The sequence below is a fragment of the Daucus carota genome, chromosome 2, assembly GCF_001625215.2.
Source record: "Daucus carota subsp. sativus chromosome 2, DH1 v3.0, whole genome shotgun sequence".
Classification (NCBI taxonomy): domain Eukaryota; kingdom Viridiplantae; phylum Streptophyta; class Magnoliopsida; order Apiales; family Apiaceae; genus Daucus; species Daucus carota.
The window spans coordinates 52,473,268-52,489,147 of NC_030382.2; the positions used below are offsets into that span (position 1 = coordinate 52,473,268).

General features: G+C 35.7%; 2 protein-coding genes across 9 annotated transcripts; one reads left to right on the top strand and one right to left on the bottom strand.

The window, feature by feature from the left end:
- The first annotated feature begins 3,891 nt into the window (after window positions 1–3,891).
- On the top strand, window positions 3,892–8,719 carry LOC108209830 (uncharacterized protein At4g19900). The gene is made up of 5 exons (XM_017380966.2): window positions 3,892–5,271; window positions 5,504–5,653; window positions 6,100–6,234; window positions 6,958–7,152; window positions 7,951–8,719. Exons 1-5 carry the CDS (start codon window positions 3,971–3,973, stop codon window positions 8,135–8,137), a joined length of 1,968 nt encoding a protein of 655 aa, XP_017236455.1. The 5' UTR covers window positions 3,892–3,970; the 3' UTR covers window positions 8,138–8,719.
- Window positions 8,720–10,942: 2,223 nt separating this feature from the next.
- On the bottom strand, window positions 10,943–15,244 carry LOC108205628 (BTB/POZ domain and ankyrin repeat-containing protein NPR1). 8 transcript variants are annotated; one of them, XM_064088098.1, is made up of 7 exons: window positions 14,963–15,244; window positions 14,767–14,868; window positions 14,589–14,659; window positions 13,846–14,420; window positions 12,373–13,132; window positions 11,557–11,754; window positions 10,943–11,387 (listed from the first exon to the last, which is right to left on the bottom strand). In XM_064088098.1, exons 4-7 carry the CDS (start codon window positions 14,395–14,397, stop codon window positions 11,098–11,100), a joined length of 1,800 nt encoding a protein of 599 aa, XP_063944168.1. In that variant the 5' UTR covers window positions 14,398–14,420; window positions 14,589–14,659; window positions 14,767–14,868; window positions 14,963–15,244; the 3' UTR covers window positions 10,943–11,097. The 8 variants fall into 8 exon arrangements, with proteins under 8 accessions (XP_063944168.1, XP_063944167.1, XP_017231104.1 ...); XM_064088097.1 differs by having other exon boundaries at window positions 13,846–14,430; XM_017375615.2 differs by lacking the exon at window positions 14,589–14,659 and having other exon boundaries at window positions 14,777–14,868.
- Window positions 15,245–15,880: the final 636 nt, after the last annotated feature.

Here is a 15,880-nt window from a genome sequence, read left to right on the forward strand (position 1 = left end):
AACCCTCTCCCCCTTAAGAAGTTAGTCCGGGTTATAAGTCAGTATTATATTATACCAAGTTACTAAAATCTATGAAGTGAAAATATAGTATACTATATACTTGATTAATATCTGTTGCTCATTATTAATTTGTTGAAAATATTATTTTTGAGTGTAAATTTTTCAAAAATATTAAAATTTCATTCGAATATATCCTTTTGTGGTGCTTATGTGCACCGAATATTTGATGCCATGATTAGGGAGATGATATAATTTTTTTTTTAATTATATTTTGACGTGATAAACAGAGATGGTAAGAGTAGACTAGTAAGCAGCTAATGATGTGATCACCTGTGTTCAAGTTTGAAATTTTGGAATGAGTTCTGATATCGTATGTATTATTATAAAAATAAAAAAAGCTGAAAATCAACAAACGTAGATACATCTACAGATTTTAGTATCCTGTCTGCAAAAAGCTTGACGCAGATTTTTAGGTTGGATAAGTTTAACACAATCTTTCTGGCACTTGCCATCAACTCCTGGTAAGCACGAGTCCCCGTTTACATCCATTCCGCACAGTTTTTGTCCATTCACCCCCGCTACATTTCTTTCAGCTGCACCAAAATTATAGAGTAAACAATTTTGATTAAATAAAAATACGACCCGGAACGAATTTATGTCATTTAAATGATGAAAATATGTCAAAATCTCGAAGAATGCAAATCCTTCTCCCAACTCTCTACTCCATGCTTGTATAATTTATTTATTTCGAATATATATAAATGTACATGATATAGGACAAGTACCTGAAATTAGTAGGGAAATGTTATTTCCAGAGCTGTTTTTTAATTTCCAGAGCTGAAAAGCCTTGAAAAGACGAAATTACCCCTCTATATTGTTTTTTTTTCTTTTGCTATTGTATATGCACGGGGGCAGTTTTGTCTTTTCAAGTTTTGTTTGCTCTGGAAATTAAAAATCAGCTCTGGATTTAACATTTCCCAGTTAGTAGAACAGAGATGACCAGAAAGCAGGTAACTACGGAGATTCTCGCCATTGTTATTATGATTGTTGAATGCTTGGAATGAGCTCTAATTCGTAGCTATTTTTGTACTTGGGTAGCATACAGGGAGTCCTTTTATACATGAACAGAGGATATCTTTTTTTAAGATCTGCGGCAGACGGTGTTATTATAATGAATAAACAATAATTCATATCTTACGGATTGTAGTTGATTGCACAAAATCGTGAAATTGAATAAAATCTCATTAAATTATTGTAGATTTCTTAAAAGTTAATTACTACATTTTTTTCAAAAAATCTCATGAATTTAATAATATGAAACTCTAGAGTTCAGAAATTTATTTTAAGATTTCATCGGATATAATCCTTTAAATATATTTTCAAAAATCATATAATATCTCTAATTAACAAAGCTCACCAGATATTATTATCTTTAAAAAAATGCTGTACATCATGGGAGGGTATTCGATAAGATTTTTTTTTTTATTTATAAAATTTGAGGGAATTCAATTGGAATTGTTTAAAATCTATTAAAATCTTGAAGTATTTAATTGAAATTTTAAATTATACTACAAAATCTGATGGTATCCAAAGATTTTAGATTATCTTTAAAATCTGATGGTATTAAATTCAGATGGTTTAAAATCTGATGATATTCAAATGTTAATGGAATTTTTGGATTTTATAAAATGATGAATTTTGTGTTATTTTTGAGTGTATTTTAATTTTACTGAAATACCACCAAAATTCATGAGAGTTTGAAGTAGTGTGTTAAAATCCTAAAGAATCTATATCAACTCTAAGATATTTTATCAAGCATCCGCACAAAATTACAATCATATACAATTCATTAAGATTCATAGATAAAAAACAATTTATTAATCTTAATTGAATTACAATACAACTCTTTAGTTTCACATCTTCTAACATCCCCAATCCGGAATATGAAAAGTTTAGTAGTTTATAAACATAATTATTTTGGGCTGGTTGTTGTAATTGGGCCAATTCATCGACTCGGAATTTCACCCGCACAGTTTTACATTTTTTTTTTGATACGACACACAGTTTTACATTTTAGGAGGAGGTTATATACATAGGTTTGGCCGTTGGCTTTTTTTTTTTTTTAAACTAGTAACACGCGACCACTTTGCCTTCCTTCTCGGCTGTCATTCATGAATATACAGGACTGAAAGGTTAGGCCCAGTTGTTTCATACTGGCCTCTGAGAGATATCGTTATGGAGAGTAGAGTCAGCCACATCACCTGATTCTGGCAACAAAAGAGGTTCACGGAGCTGGTAAGTGCAGATGAGTGCAGTCATGTCCAAAAAATACCCCCTGTTTGGCTCGTGAGATTACAACTCGGTTAACAAAAATCAAAATGAGATTTTAATACATTACGAAATCTCATTTCATTAGTCGGGTTGGAATCTCGTGATAAGAACAATACCAGAGTCTACAAAAATTGCTTCCATGTCTCCCACCTTTGTGTTGCCCTGGCTAGTCCCCAACCATATATAGCTCCTCCACTTCAAGTGACAAGACTTTAAATTCGGCTTCCACCACAACTTTGTGCAATGTACATTGCACATTATTTTGCAACCCTTGACAAACTACATTATTCTCTATGTTGAAGATAAGTCTGCGTATAAAATGGGAACGGATGATGAATTTTGTATCGATTTTAATTTTGTCACTAGATTGAGGACATGAGAAGAAGAAGAAGATGAGACAGTTGATTCTTGAATGAAACACACAAGCTATTGCCATCTCGAGTGGGCTTCGATTCTCTGATTTGTTTTGTCTATCAAGAATAACCGGTCACCTCAGATTCAGCATCATCGATCACTCATAAAAAATTAAAATTATGCCTTGTTTGCCTATTCATTAAACCAAATAATTGAAAACAATTAGTCAATTACTATAATTCTCTAATTAACCTATTCTTTAATTTGTCTATATAAACAGGCAAGCTAGTACTCCTACTTAGCATTAAAGCACAATTAGCAAGGCAGAGGCTATAATGGAAAACCACTGCAGGAGAAAAGTCCCCGGGCCTGGAAACCATCTCCAACGCCACGAAGAAGCTGTGGTAGGGCGTCTCATTGCTAGAGAGCCGCTGTCGAGGGAGAATTCATCAACAACATTGTTCGCCACTCAAATCTCTGCCATGGACCGTCTTTGCGTCAGAAATCAAGTTAGCCAGACAGTGTTTGCTGCACCTGCAGACATTCCACATATAACTGCTGTCTCTCGGCTACATGCAGGGAGGATCATGTAACAACTACAATGTATCATAGGCATGATAGTGCCTTATCTAGTGTGTATGATTATCAAGGATGTAGTTTAAATAACGGAATGGATCATCCTCAGACCTCAGCTACAACGACTACTCAGTTTAATAAATGACTACTTCCTGTTTAGTTGAGTGTATGACTTATTGGCTTGTGTCGTAAATGAATCGAGTCGTGTTCACAAAATTTTTGAGTTCCGCTGATCTAAATGATCTTAGGAGTTGTATTGTTGGCACCAAAAATTTCATTTACTTTGTCATTTGATGTGAAACTTTCCAAGCTCTAATGTACCATTTCTAATTTGCGAGTCTGCGAGAGCAAGAAAAAGCAGTGACTACAAGAATCAAAGACAAATCACTAAATCAGCTCAACCCACGCAAAACAAATTATGTCGGTGGTCATGTACATAGCGTTATTTAACATACTAATTTTTACAACAATTTTAAATATTTAATAATATTTAAATTATGATTATTTTTTTGTGTTAATTTGTGTTGGCTTAACAATTCCATTTATTAATTAAAAAAAATCCCCCCTTCAAAAAAATAAAATAAAAAAAGAATTCCAAAACAGAAAAAACTAGGATCATATACCATTTGTTTGTACAAATTTTCAGACACAAGTGAATTGAACTGAGTTGGTAATCACACACACACACTTCCCGCCACACTTTCCAGAAATGCTCCGGCGCCTCCGCGTGCGGCGGCGACCCAGTTACGCATCCCACCTCTGCGCAATAACCACTGCCATTCTCCTCCTCATCTCCGTCTCTCTTCTCCACAGTCGCCTGACCTCCGACCGCCCCACCAACCCTCTCCTCCTCTCAAACGACGCCGTTTCGCTCTCCGACCATCTCCTTGATGACGGCGATCCCGAGGACCTCAAAAACCTCACCGGATCCGACGACCGCATTGACGAGCTCGACGACGGCGACTCCGATCCATCGAAGATCCCCAACGAGGACGAGATTCTCCGCGGCGTCGAGCTAGAAGATGACGATGATAAGGATCAGAAGAAGCCTAGTGTTTTGGTCAGTGGCTATTACTTTGATCATGTTAGTAATGTGATTCGTCACGCTTTCGATAAGAAATCGATTGATTTGTGGGAGGATTATGTTGCTTTTGACGCGAATTTAGGGTTAGGGTTGGAGGATTTGAGTAGGGGAGTGTTTGGCTCGGACGATATCCCGGTGGATGATAATGTGAGGAGGAAGGTGGGGGAGGTTAAGGGGATTGAGGATGCGTTGTTGTTGAATATTGGAGGTAGGGTTTCGCCTTTGAGGGAAGGGTGGGGGGATTGGTTCGATAAGAAGGGTGATTTTTTGAGGAGGGATAAGATGTTTAAGTCCAATTTGGAGTTGTTGAATCCGTTGAATAATCCGCTCTTGCAGGATCCTGATGGGGTTGGGTTGACAGGGTTGACGAGAGGGGATAAGATGGTTATGAAGGGGTTAGTGAGTGAGTTTAAGAATGCGCCGTTTTTGATTAGGAAGGCACCAGAGATTGGTAATGTTAAGGGGATTAAGGATGGTGGTAAGGTTGTGGAAAGTGAGATGAAGGTAGCAGAGCGGAAGACATTGGGTGATAATGTAAGTAAAAGTACGGTTAGTGAAAGAGGCGTAGTTGGTAGTGGACGTGATGGTAAAAGAGTGGATTCGGTAGTTAGTGATTCGGGTTCTAAGAGTGTGGATGGTAATGTGTGGTCTGAGTTTTCTGGTCAAGTTTATGCTGATGGAAAAAGATGGGGTTATTATCCTGGTCTGGATGGCCATTTGTCATTTTCAAATTTCATGGATGCATTTTTCAGGAAAGGGAGGTGTTCTACGAGGATTTTTATGGTCTGGAATTCTCCTCCATGGGCGTTTAGTGTTCGCCACCAAAGAGGACTTGAGAGCCTTTTGGTTCACAATCCAGATGCGTGTGTGGTCATATTTTCTGAAACAATTGAGCTTAATTTATTTGATGGCTTTGTCAAGGACGGGTATATTCTCAACTTTGTTTATGTGTCTAATACTACCATTTAATGCTTTTCAGCCAGTGTAGAATTTCTCAAGTTCAGATTTCTTGCACTTTGAAATTGTGATACTTTATCAGATACTGGTGTTCATAGTTGATATGCTGCCAGCATAAGTTGATAAAATTATAGTTTGAGAAGTATGTTAAAATTGTATTTATGAACGAGCTAATATATCTTGTCCTTTGATGGTTTCCAGTTTTAAGGTTGCTGTAGCCATGCCTAATCTCGATGAACTTTTGAAAGATACACCAACCCATATATTCGCTTCTGTCTGGTTGGATTGGAAAAAGACTAAATTTTACTCTACTCACTTAAGTGAACTTGTTAGGCTCGCTTCTCTCTACAAGTAAGTTATCTACCTGTTGCATATAACTAACATTAGCTTTAGATTGCTTTTGGGAACATGTAATTCTTTTCAAATTTTGGATTTTAAATGACATGATTTGAGCTGTCATTTCAAACTCTCAACTTTATACTAGTATTTGAATGGCGTGGATTTCAAATGAAATTCAAATCTAACTTTTTTTGTGTATCCAAACATGTAATTTGCTCAAATCCAGTATTTCAAATGAAATTCAAGTTCCCAAACAAGCCATTAGGTTTATCTATATAGAGGTTTGGGTTATTAATATCCTTTTGAGATATAACCTTAAGCGATTCTATTACAAGCTTTGGATAATTTTTTTATGTTTAGTAATGCAAGTAGATCTATTTTTTTTTGGTAAGTATCAGAATTAGTTATCTGTCTACAATGAGCACTGAATCTATGTAATTATTGCTTGGCCTATGCAGATATGGCGGAATCTATCTTGATTCGGACATTATAGTCTTACGGGCATTATCTTCACTTAACAATACTGTTGGACTAGAGAATGAGCACAGTGAAAGCGATATAAATGGTGCTGTAATGGCATTTGACAAACACAGGTGTGTAATTGCAGATGTAGCTCTGATGGGAAATATTTGTCATGGACTTACATTTTGTAATTTGGGGTTAACATAGAGAGTTAATTAACAACAAACTGACCTCTTCTTTATGCTAGTGTCCTGTATTTAGTACTCTTAAATTGCTAAATTGAAGTTGTTTGCCTGGGCTTTAAGCCCCGGGCTTTAAGTCATTTCTGAATTTAAGCTGAAAAATGTCTGTTTGTATAATAATCAGAAGTCGGCTTAAAGTCAGAATTAAGCCAGAAACTGACTTAAAGCCAAAAGTAAGTTTGATTTCCTTTTTTAGTGACTTATTTCTTTTTTGATAAAAATTACCCATAAATCATAAGTTACCCATAAATCACTTTTATTTTTAATATTATATTTATAATAACCTATAAGTCATTAATAAGTCAAAATTACCCAAACAAACATTTTAAGCTCCCAGCTTATCACTTAAGTCACGTTGAGTCATAAGTCACGTTAAGTCATAAGTCATAAACTCAGCCAGACGGGCTCAGGTCTCCTAGTCTTCCCCTCTCGCGGTTTTGTTCTACCATAGATTTATATTGAAACCGTCATGCATGGTGTACTTCTATTGATATTTGGGACATATATGGTTCAAAGTTTTATCTTTTTAATTGTAATTACATTTGTGTTTGACTGTTTTCCTTTTTGTTCTATTAATTCATTGGCCAAGGCTTATTCCACATCTTTCTGCAGTCCCTTTATTTGGGATTGTTTAACAGAGTTCTATTCAACATATGATGACACTCTCCTAAGATGGAATGGAGCTGAATTACTGACTAGAGTTGGTAAAAGTTTCCTAAACAAAAAGAGTCCCTTAAACAAAAAGATGGAGCTGAAGCTGCAGCCTTCTTCTGCATTTTTCCCTATTAGTCGCGACAATATCACAAGGTATGTTTCAAAGTACACAATCTGGTAAATTACATGATACTCTGAAAGTTGTACAGCTTTTGTCATTAATTATTTGTCAGAGTAGGACACACATGATACTATGAAACATAACAGAATTTATGGCTTGTGTATTATGATACCTGAGTTTGATTTATACAAGGCAAAAGGATTCTCAGCTTTGCCTGTTAATTTAATTTATTATTATTGCAAAATCAAGATTTTTTTGTCTTTAGTTTTATTTGAATATTTGCTTGAAGCGCTCATTAAAAGTTTTTCTTATAACATATATACAATGTCAAGAAATTGATAGATCACATACAGGCACACTCTTGTGACTAATTTTGCCTTGTCATCTACAAAAGTATGAGCTGTTTAATGAATGTAATGTGAGAAAAAAGTTATCAACATTGATTACTAGTAAATGATATATTTGCCCTACCGTCTGTATTTACTAGTAAATGATATATTTGCCCTACCGTCTGTATTTATGTTTCTGCTTCCACATTGTACATAACAACTGTCTAGACTCTAGATACTATCATCCTAGAAGCAATTGATGTTTGCTTTAAAACATTATGTGAAAAGTAATCAGTGACTATTATAGTTGGTGTGAGATATATACTTATATTGCATAGGTGACAAATGGTTTTGCAACTAGCAGTGCTTGAATTTGTGATGAATGTCGTTTTACATTTACTTTGCAAATATCTATATTTCTTTGTCCTATGTGCATGCTTCTTGCAGTTTCGATTTCTTTCATGTCCGACTTTTCCTTGACAGCTAGTAAATTTATTACAGTTTTTTTACTACTCCGTCAACTACATCTGAAAGATCTCTACAAGATGGATTATTCAAAAAGATCCTCAATGAGTCCGTGACATTTCATTTCTGGAACAGCTTAACATCGGCCCTAATTCCAGAGCCCGATAGTCTTGTTGCAAAGCTTATTAACCACTCATGTATCCGCTGCTCTGATGTGTTGTAAAATTTTAGAATCAGTTTGTTCCCAGAAGTGCTTTAAGATAGTGGTAAGAACTTGGACATTGGTTTTTATTCCCTCTTATTGAAGTAATGTCAAACAATACTGAAGCTGATGTCTGGCTAGGGCCAGATTGGATAAGATTGATTGATGAAGCTACGTGCCATGAATTGTATGCTAGAGAAATGAAGACTTCATCGTGCCTAAAAATTTGAAGCAGGGTTTGAAACCTTCAGGGAGAGTTTACAAGGAAGCTTTCTCGTGGTCTTTTATGTCTGTACACTGCTTTTGAAGTGAAGGATTGGATAAGTATATGTGATGAGGGGGGGACATAATATATTTATTTAGAGTCGACAACAGATGCTAAAATTGTTCGAGGTTCTGTAAATCTCATATTCCATTAATGGCTTCAAGCACAAAGTCGGAGAAGATTTCCCAAATTTTTGGAACTGAGAAAAGGATGTAATGGTGTTTTGCTTTTGGGCATCTTGGTTTTTTCTTCATGTTCATAGATGTCCGAACATTACTTGTAGATGAAAATATAATATTTTTGGTAGAATTAATGGACAATTTTTAAGTTTGGCATCACATTTCCCTCTTTTGACGACCCTTTTTTCATCCTTTCCCTAAATCATAATTGTATCGGCATTTTCTTTGAATAGCTTCTGACCTTCTGTATGTTCATGCTCCCATATATTTGTACAGTTTCTTCGTTAAGATTATATTCTAGCCAATTGCATCGGCATTTTCTTTGAATAGCATCTGACTTTCTGTACCTACATGCTCCCATACATTTGTACAGTTTCTTCGTTAAAATTATATTCTAGCTTTTTAAATCTTTATTAAAGCTGTCCCTTGTAAATCTTTATTTGAATTACATTGTTATAATATTTCGACTCAACTCTCTCACAATTAAGAAGGTTAGTCATTCATGAAATAAACAAACAAAGAAAAAAAATTCTAAAATTTCAAATTGTGAATAATATTGTGAACGGATCGATTTCGAATTGTGAACAGTATTATGCATTTTTCTCACACTTGTCATTTCTTGATTATCAAATGATTATTAGCAGTAGTATTCAATCAAGATCAAACATGGCTTTGGCTTTCTAACTAAGTTCTTACTATTCAATTCGAAAACATTTATGATTTTTATAATAAATTAAATTTGGTGACATTTTTTTCAAAAAAAAAATACAATAAAAAAGAATATTCATAAGAAAAGCATACAAAATGGATTATAAATTAGATCTTCGCCAAAAATATCGCTAATTAAGAAACATATTACACTTCTTTTTAATTTATTGAAAAAATTTACAAGTAGCAGAATATCATCATTAATAATCTGCAATAAGATCGAAATTTAATACAAAAAAAGGATTAAAAAAAATAATGTTCTGTAGCAAGAAAAAAAAAGGTCTCATCATCTGAAGAATATACATAGAATTAACGAATCAAGACATACATTGCATTACAAGAATCATCAAGAAATTACAAAATCTTGAACAGAAACACAGCAGCTATGAGAAGAGAGCAAAACAGGGGAAGTGCAGGGCACAAACACGTGTGTGAATCAGATACGATCTGCCCAAGAACTTCATCCAGCGGCAAAAACGGCGGCTTTTTCGGCGGCGGCGGAGAGTCGTCGTTCCCGAAGAGTGCATAATCAAGAATGTGTTGAACTCCATGCACTGCAATGGCGGAGGATAAGTACATGTCAGGGTGAGTGATTCTTGAGTTATCGAGAGTGAAGTTGTGAGGTGAAGTGTTGGTGATGAGAATTGATTTAGAGGGGAGGAGAGTTGGGATTCTTGACAGGGGTTGGAAGAGATGGAGGTCGGAGAAGGAGAGGCGGTTGGGGGTGATGTGGTAGGGGATGAGGAAGGGGTCGAAGTTGATGGCCAGGGAGGTGGCGGTGGGGAGGTGGGAGATGGCGGTGTTGCTGGGGATGAAGAGGGTGGCGGAGATGGGGAGGAGGTTGGATGTGGTGGAGGAGGAGAGGAGGTTGGCCCAGAGTTGGAAGCCTGGTTGGCTTGTTAGGGAGTCTAGGATGGAGTCAAGGGATTCTTGGTCAATGGGTGGGGGATGGTGGGGTGGTGGGTGGGTGGGGGAATGATGGGGTGGTGGTGGTGGTGGAGGCTGGGAGGAATGGTGGGGTGGTGGGGGTGGAGGGGTTGGGAGAGATGAGATGAGACGGAGGTTGATGATGATTGTTAGTGCAATGAGGAGAGAGAAGGGGTTTGCCATTTTTTTTGAGGGAGGGAGATTTAGTGATTTTCTTGATTGGGAGGAAGTTTCTTTGAGTTGTTCTGTATATATATAGGTGCAGAATGCAGACACTGTTTATTGAGAGCGAGATTTACTGATTTTCTTGAGGGAGAGAGAGGGGTTTTCTTGATTGGGAGGGAGTTCTTTGAGTTTTGTGTAGAAACTGTATAATGATTCTTGATCTTAAAGTGATATGTAATTTAGGGTTTTATTTTGTAACTGAAAAGAAACAGAAATTTCCCGCCAGATTCTTTTGAGAATGGGGTTAGCCTTTGTATACAGTACTTCTGGGGTTAGCTTTTGGGATTATGATCAGTGCTCATTATGCTGTAATGGTATTAAAAGTAGAGTTGCCATGGGTTTTGCAGAAGCTTCTTAATGTACATACCTCCCAGCACACCGATGAAAAATGTCCGCAATGATGCTTAAAGGCGATGGACGTGCAAAGAGATAGGAAGCCTCCCAAAAAGAGAACATTCTGGTGTGAGAAGTATCAATTATTCTCTCTATTTTCATCAAACAAGCTGTTTAGGCAGATAGCGATTCAAACAAGCAAAGCGAACAGATCAACAGCTCTAGTTACAGAACCAGAAGATTCAAACAAGGCACACAAACAGATCAACACCTCTGGCTACAGAACCAGAAGCATCTACAAATTGTCAAAAATCATTAGAACATATAAATATTAAGTCAATTTTCTAACTTGGTGATTTACGTTTTCGCTTGACTTTAGATGAGGATGTTGTGGAGGACAAGCCAACGTTAGATGAGGATGTTGTGGAGGACAAGCCAACACGACTTAGCTCAGCCTTGTCTTTGGTAAAAGCATTTTGTAGATCCTCTTTAAGCTCCATGAAACGTTGTTTCTTGATCTCTTGTTCTTCAGCAGTGCCCTTGTCAAGGAAGTAGGACTCATCATTCAAGTCATCTGACATAAACTTATCCAGCACTTCTGAGCAATTGGGGAAATAACGCCTACCTGTCTCCACTGTAATTTACATATCAATTTCACTGAAACTGATGCTTTAAAACTAGATATATTGCACAATCTAAGATCCTCTTTAGCTGGTTAGAAAATATAGTATATGACCATATACAGCACTCTTGCAAAAAAAATTGTAAATTTGTTTTCCTTTTTCTATAAAATTAGCATGTACCTGTCCTTTTAAGGGCAACCATATTTGCAAGGATTCTTTCGTCCTTTGCTATGGGTGTCGTATCCAAATCAACCTCATCGAAAATGTCATTTGAAGATTTTGACAAAGGAACTCCGGCATATTGAGATGCTGCCTCAGCATTTGCAATATCCATAGCTAGCTTCGCTTCGGAAGGGAATAATAGATGTGCCAGTGCCACTGTCAGAGAGAAATATAGCGCACAACTAAGAACAAGTGAATGCATTACCATGCTTAGACATCAATTTCAGCTAATTAAGTATACAATAGAAAAATGGTATGAACAATGTGATTAGATGAAGGGTCTGTTTGCGTGCAAACTTACAAGTCAATGTAAATTACTGAGGGCTTAACTTAACTTATAAGTGAAGGTCTAGAAACTGCCTATACTTCTTTTAACTCGAATTAATGCATATTAACATAGGCTGTACGAGGCTAAAGGTAGGAAATGCCTTTTTCGAAATATTGAATTGTTCATCTGTAGCTACAATCAGTAAGGGAGAATCGCTATATACTGGCATGACATGGCTGAATCCTTGATTTCCTGGGTACTGAAAAAACACAGAATAACTAGTTTTGACACTTGATGGTTAGAATATACATATATTTAGTATATACAATTAAAAACTTGCCTCTGCTTACATTGTCTTTTAGAGAAATATACTTTTACGATTCCCTTGACACTAAATCATGGGAAGGCAATAACTTTTGACACTATATACTATTATACTGACTGACATGGACATACTCTTTTGAATAGTATTATAAGCAAAATATTGAAAAGGAAAAGATTATAACCTCTGTTCTTGAGGTCAATGTACTGAAGCTTAGTGTGCCGATCATCATCCATTATTGGAGAGGAGCTTGATGCATCTATAGCAATTCGGTTTCTACACACTTCACGCTCCAAAACTTCAATGCATAAACGATCTTTATTTGATTTATGACCCTTCTCTGTTATCTCATTATAATCCTTGGGTCTTGTCAATTTTCTGCAGATGCTAACAGAGTTCTGTCCATCTGGTGTTGCTTCCGATGCACAAGCTCCTTCTTTCAGCAGTTGTACAATTAATGATGGCTCTTTGCGTGATGCAGCAACATGGAGAACTGTGTAACCCCAAGCATTCCGAAGGTTGACATTAGCCAAGCCCAAATTAAGCACCTCAGAGACAACTTTGGGGTCGCAGTATGCAACAGCATAATGAAGGGCATGTGCTGCATCTAAGGTTATATCAGACTCCTGAAGGAGACGTTTCACTAGTTCAACATCGTCCGAATCTAATGCTTTGTGTATATTTCTAATCCTCCTCTCACGCAAGGGATCATCATTTATCATGGCATTACTATTTTCATCCAGGCATTGAAGGCGAATCGACTTAATATCCTTTGCTACTTTATATGGAACTTCCTTTTCGATAGAGATACTGTCAAGATCTGACTTCGCCACTCTATGAACACATTGATCAAGAAGCTGAATTAACTGACAGTGACAGGCAACCACAATGATTGGAATGATATCTTCGACAAGAGCCATTTCGACAAAGTTAAATAGACGCCGCTGTAATCAGAAATGTAATAATAAATTAAAAATTTACTACCCCAACAAATAAGTGATAAATTGCTGAACAATGAAAAACAGTTATGTTCATATGCTCTCAGGGTACAAGGGAAATTATTCTTCATCATTACATAAGGTCTGAAATGACAGGAATTATACATATTCCATAAGCATTCATCTCAAAGTCATGAATGTCAAAAGTATACGACAAGTAAAAGATTTAAAGATATACTTAATACATGAGAGTTCTTCAGAGTTACAGCAATTTAAATCATCATATGAGAGTTCATCAAGAGGAAACAAGAGATACATGCCTTAAAACTTGTTCTCATGTGAGGCTTAACATTGTTAAATATCCAATATGTGAAGTACACAGTACACTAGATCACAGAGTATCATCGGGCTATTTGCACAAGAATGTGCTTCAGTGACATAATGTCATGTTCATGTTATTAATGAAACTGGTCCTGCATAAGCAACTAATACTAACCTTTAAATTTAACTAATTTGCAAGCTCAAGAAAGCTACAATCGGTGGTTGATTGTTTTCAAGGGTTAGGGAAATGACTTTTGGAGGTTTACACTTGACCATAGCTGCCTTTAAACCAAGCCTGCCTCCATTTTGGCAGTTTTTATGAATTAGCTTACCTGTTTATTCTAATACATAAAACACATATATTTTACATGAGCAACTGAAAAAAGCAACATACACACCTGATACAGTGAAACCAGTTCTGGAACCCCAAATATGGCAGAAGCATACATCAGTTCCACCGAAAAGTTGATTGCAGGTCTGCATGCATCATGGCTACAACCATCATTGACACAAGTCGACACATCTGGTGGACAAGGCTTCAACTGACCCGTATACACATAGCTTAGGAATACAAGGAATGCCTCATATCCAACACTACCATACGGCAACAACTTGCTCATGTAATATTTTGGCCTACTTTCCTTCTTCTCCAAAGAGTCCACATCTTCCTTAAATTTCTCATGGAAAAATTTGCTCCTAGTAGCCAATATACAGCGGTGTACACCAACAGATACACCATCAACTTCAATATCTGCATCACTATAATCGACACCAATAGAGCTAACCATAAGCTGCTCCAAGCTAGCGCTGAGTTTAGCTAAACTCATAATTTCAGGACTCGATCCTCCCTCTGGAACAGAGTGGATGGGTATATCGTAGCATGTTAAACAGTTCAATATATGTGGAGATGAAGTAGAGCTCATATATGATGGTTCAGCTGAATCCTCCATTGTCCAGAAGTTATAATCTAGTCCTGCAATCCACTTACAATATGAACGTATATGGGTAAAAGACCATGAAAAGAATAAGATATATATTGACAGCTGCAACTTGTACAAATCAAGATTTCACAATTCAACAATTATTTCAAGCACAAGAATATAATCAAGAACAGTAAAAAATACACTTAGCAATCAATTACTTTATTTTAGTCCACATGGAAAATGAAAATTCTGGTACCACTATGATCCAAAACTAAAGCAAGCTGAGACCCTTTGTTGATGATTCCATAAGCCATTACAAACAACATGGTCAACAAATCAGAGAAGAACATATACTAAAACAGGACCAAAAAGAATAAAAGTGATTACAGTAACAACCTCACATCACCTTGTCAGATTAACGTTGACTCTTCATGCTAAAACCCCCACTAAATCCCTTCCAAATTGAGGGTTCATAAAGATTGAATCTTCTTTCAAAAACTTGAAAAAACAGCCAAAAAGAGATAGATATTAATCAGCAAGACGGTAACTAAAATCTTATCAGATTACCAATAATATGCCATAAGAAAAATACCTATTAAATTTTAAAACCCAACACACACACATGTATAGCAACTTGATGGGTCAAGATTGAGAGGAAATTTCAAGATAAAGATTGAATCTTTGTGCACAATCTTGAAAACCCAAGTGGAAAGAAGAAAGAAATTAAGCCAGGTATTAACAGAATTCAAATAGAATTTTTCTTTCTTTTTAGTGGTCAGAAGTGCACCAATAGAAAGTGCATATCGCGAGAGAGACAGAGAGAGACGTATGGCAGATGAAGTCGCTTAGGTGACGATGCGAGATGTTGTCACTCTGCTTACTGTGTTTTGCTTTACTGATCAATGGCGTCATTTAAATATACTATAATTTATTAAATATTCAAATTAAATAAACGTATTTATAAACATATTTGAAAGTCCCCAAAAAAAACTAAAAAATGCCACCATTCTCATTTTAATAGCATTATCTACCAAATGATCGTATTATATATTATTGGGTTTTTTTTTGACAGATATATTATTGGTTTGTTATAGTCGTAGAAATGGAGAAGTGAAATAAGTTACACACAAGTTAGATAAAAGTTAAGCTTAATTGTTTTATATGTCGCGGTTTTTTAAATTATTTTTCAACACTAATTTTGAGGCTTTTATAAAATATCTAATTTTACAATATTTTTATAATTTTCTTTTCCTGAATAGAAATTAAATATTTAAATTCTTATTCAAAAAAATATTAAAAAAGTATCATGAAATTATATTTTATAAAAATCTCGAAATGCACCACTTATCCATTTTAATACGATATTATCATTTCGCATCCATCTAATATGTATTACTGTTTCTACTCCTATTTTATTTAATTTGTGTATATATTATTTTTTGCTACGTTTTTTAAGACTTTCTTAAAATATAATTTTATAAATATTTTTTAAAATTTTATTTTGGATTAA

Bases quoted from the DNA above. Each gene is read 5' to 3' on its own strand.
- LOC108209830 (XM_017380966.2), top strand. From the start codon at position 3,971: ATGCTCCGGCGCCTCCGCGTGCGGCGGCGACCCAGTTACGCATCCCAC. The intron at 5,272-5,503 runs GTATATTCTCAA...GATGGTTTCCAG, and splicing joins GATGGCTTTGTCAAGGACGG to TTTTAAGGTTGCTGTAGCCA. The intron at 5,654-6,099 runs GTAAGTTATCTA...TGGCCTATGCAG, and splicing joins AGGCTCGCTTCTCTCTACAA to ATATGGCGGAATCTATCTTG.
- LOC108205628 (XM_017375615.2), bottom strand. From the start codon at position 14,397: ATGGAGGATTCAGCTGAACCATCATATATGAGCTCTACTTCATCTCCA. The intron at 13,133-13,845 runs GTGTGTATGTTG...TTCTGATTACAG, and splicing joins AACTGGTTTCACTGTATCAG to CGGCGTCTATTTAACTTTGT. The intron at 11,388-11,556 runs GTACATGCTAAT...TGTAAATTACAG, and splicing joins GGTTGCCCTTAAAAGGACAG to TGGAGACAGGTAGGCGTTAT.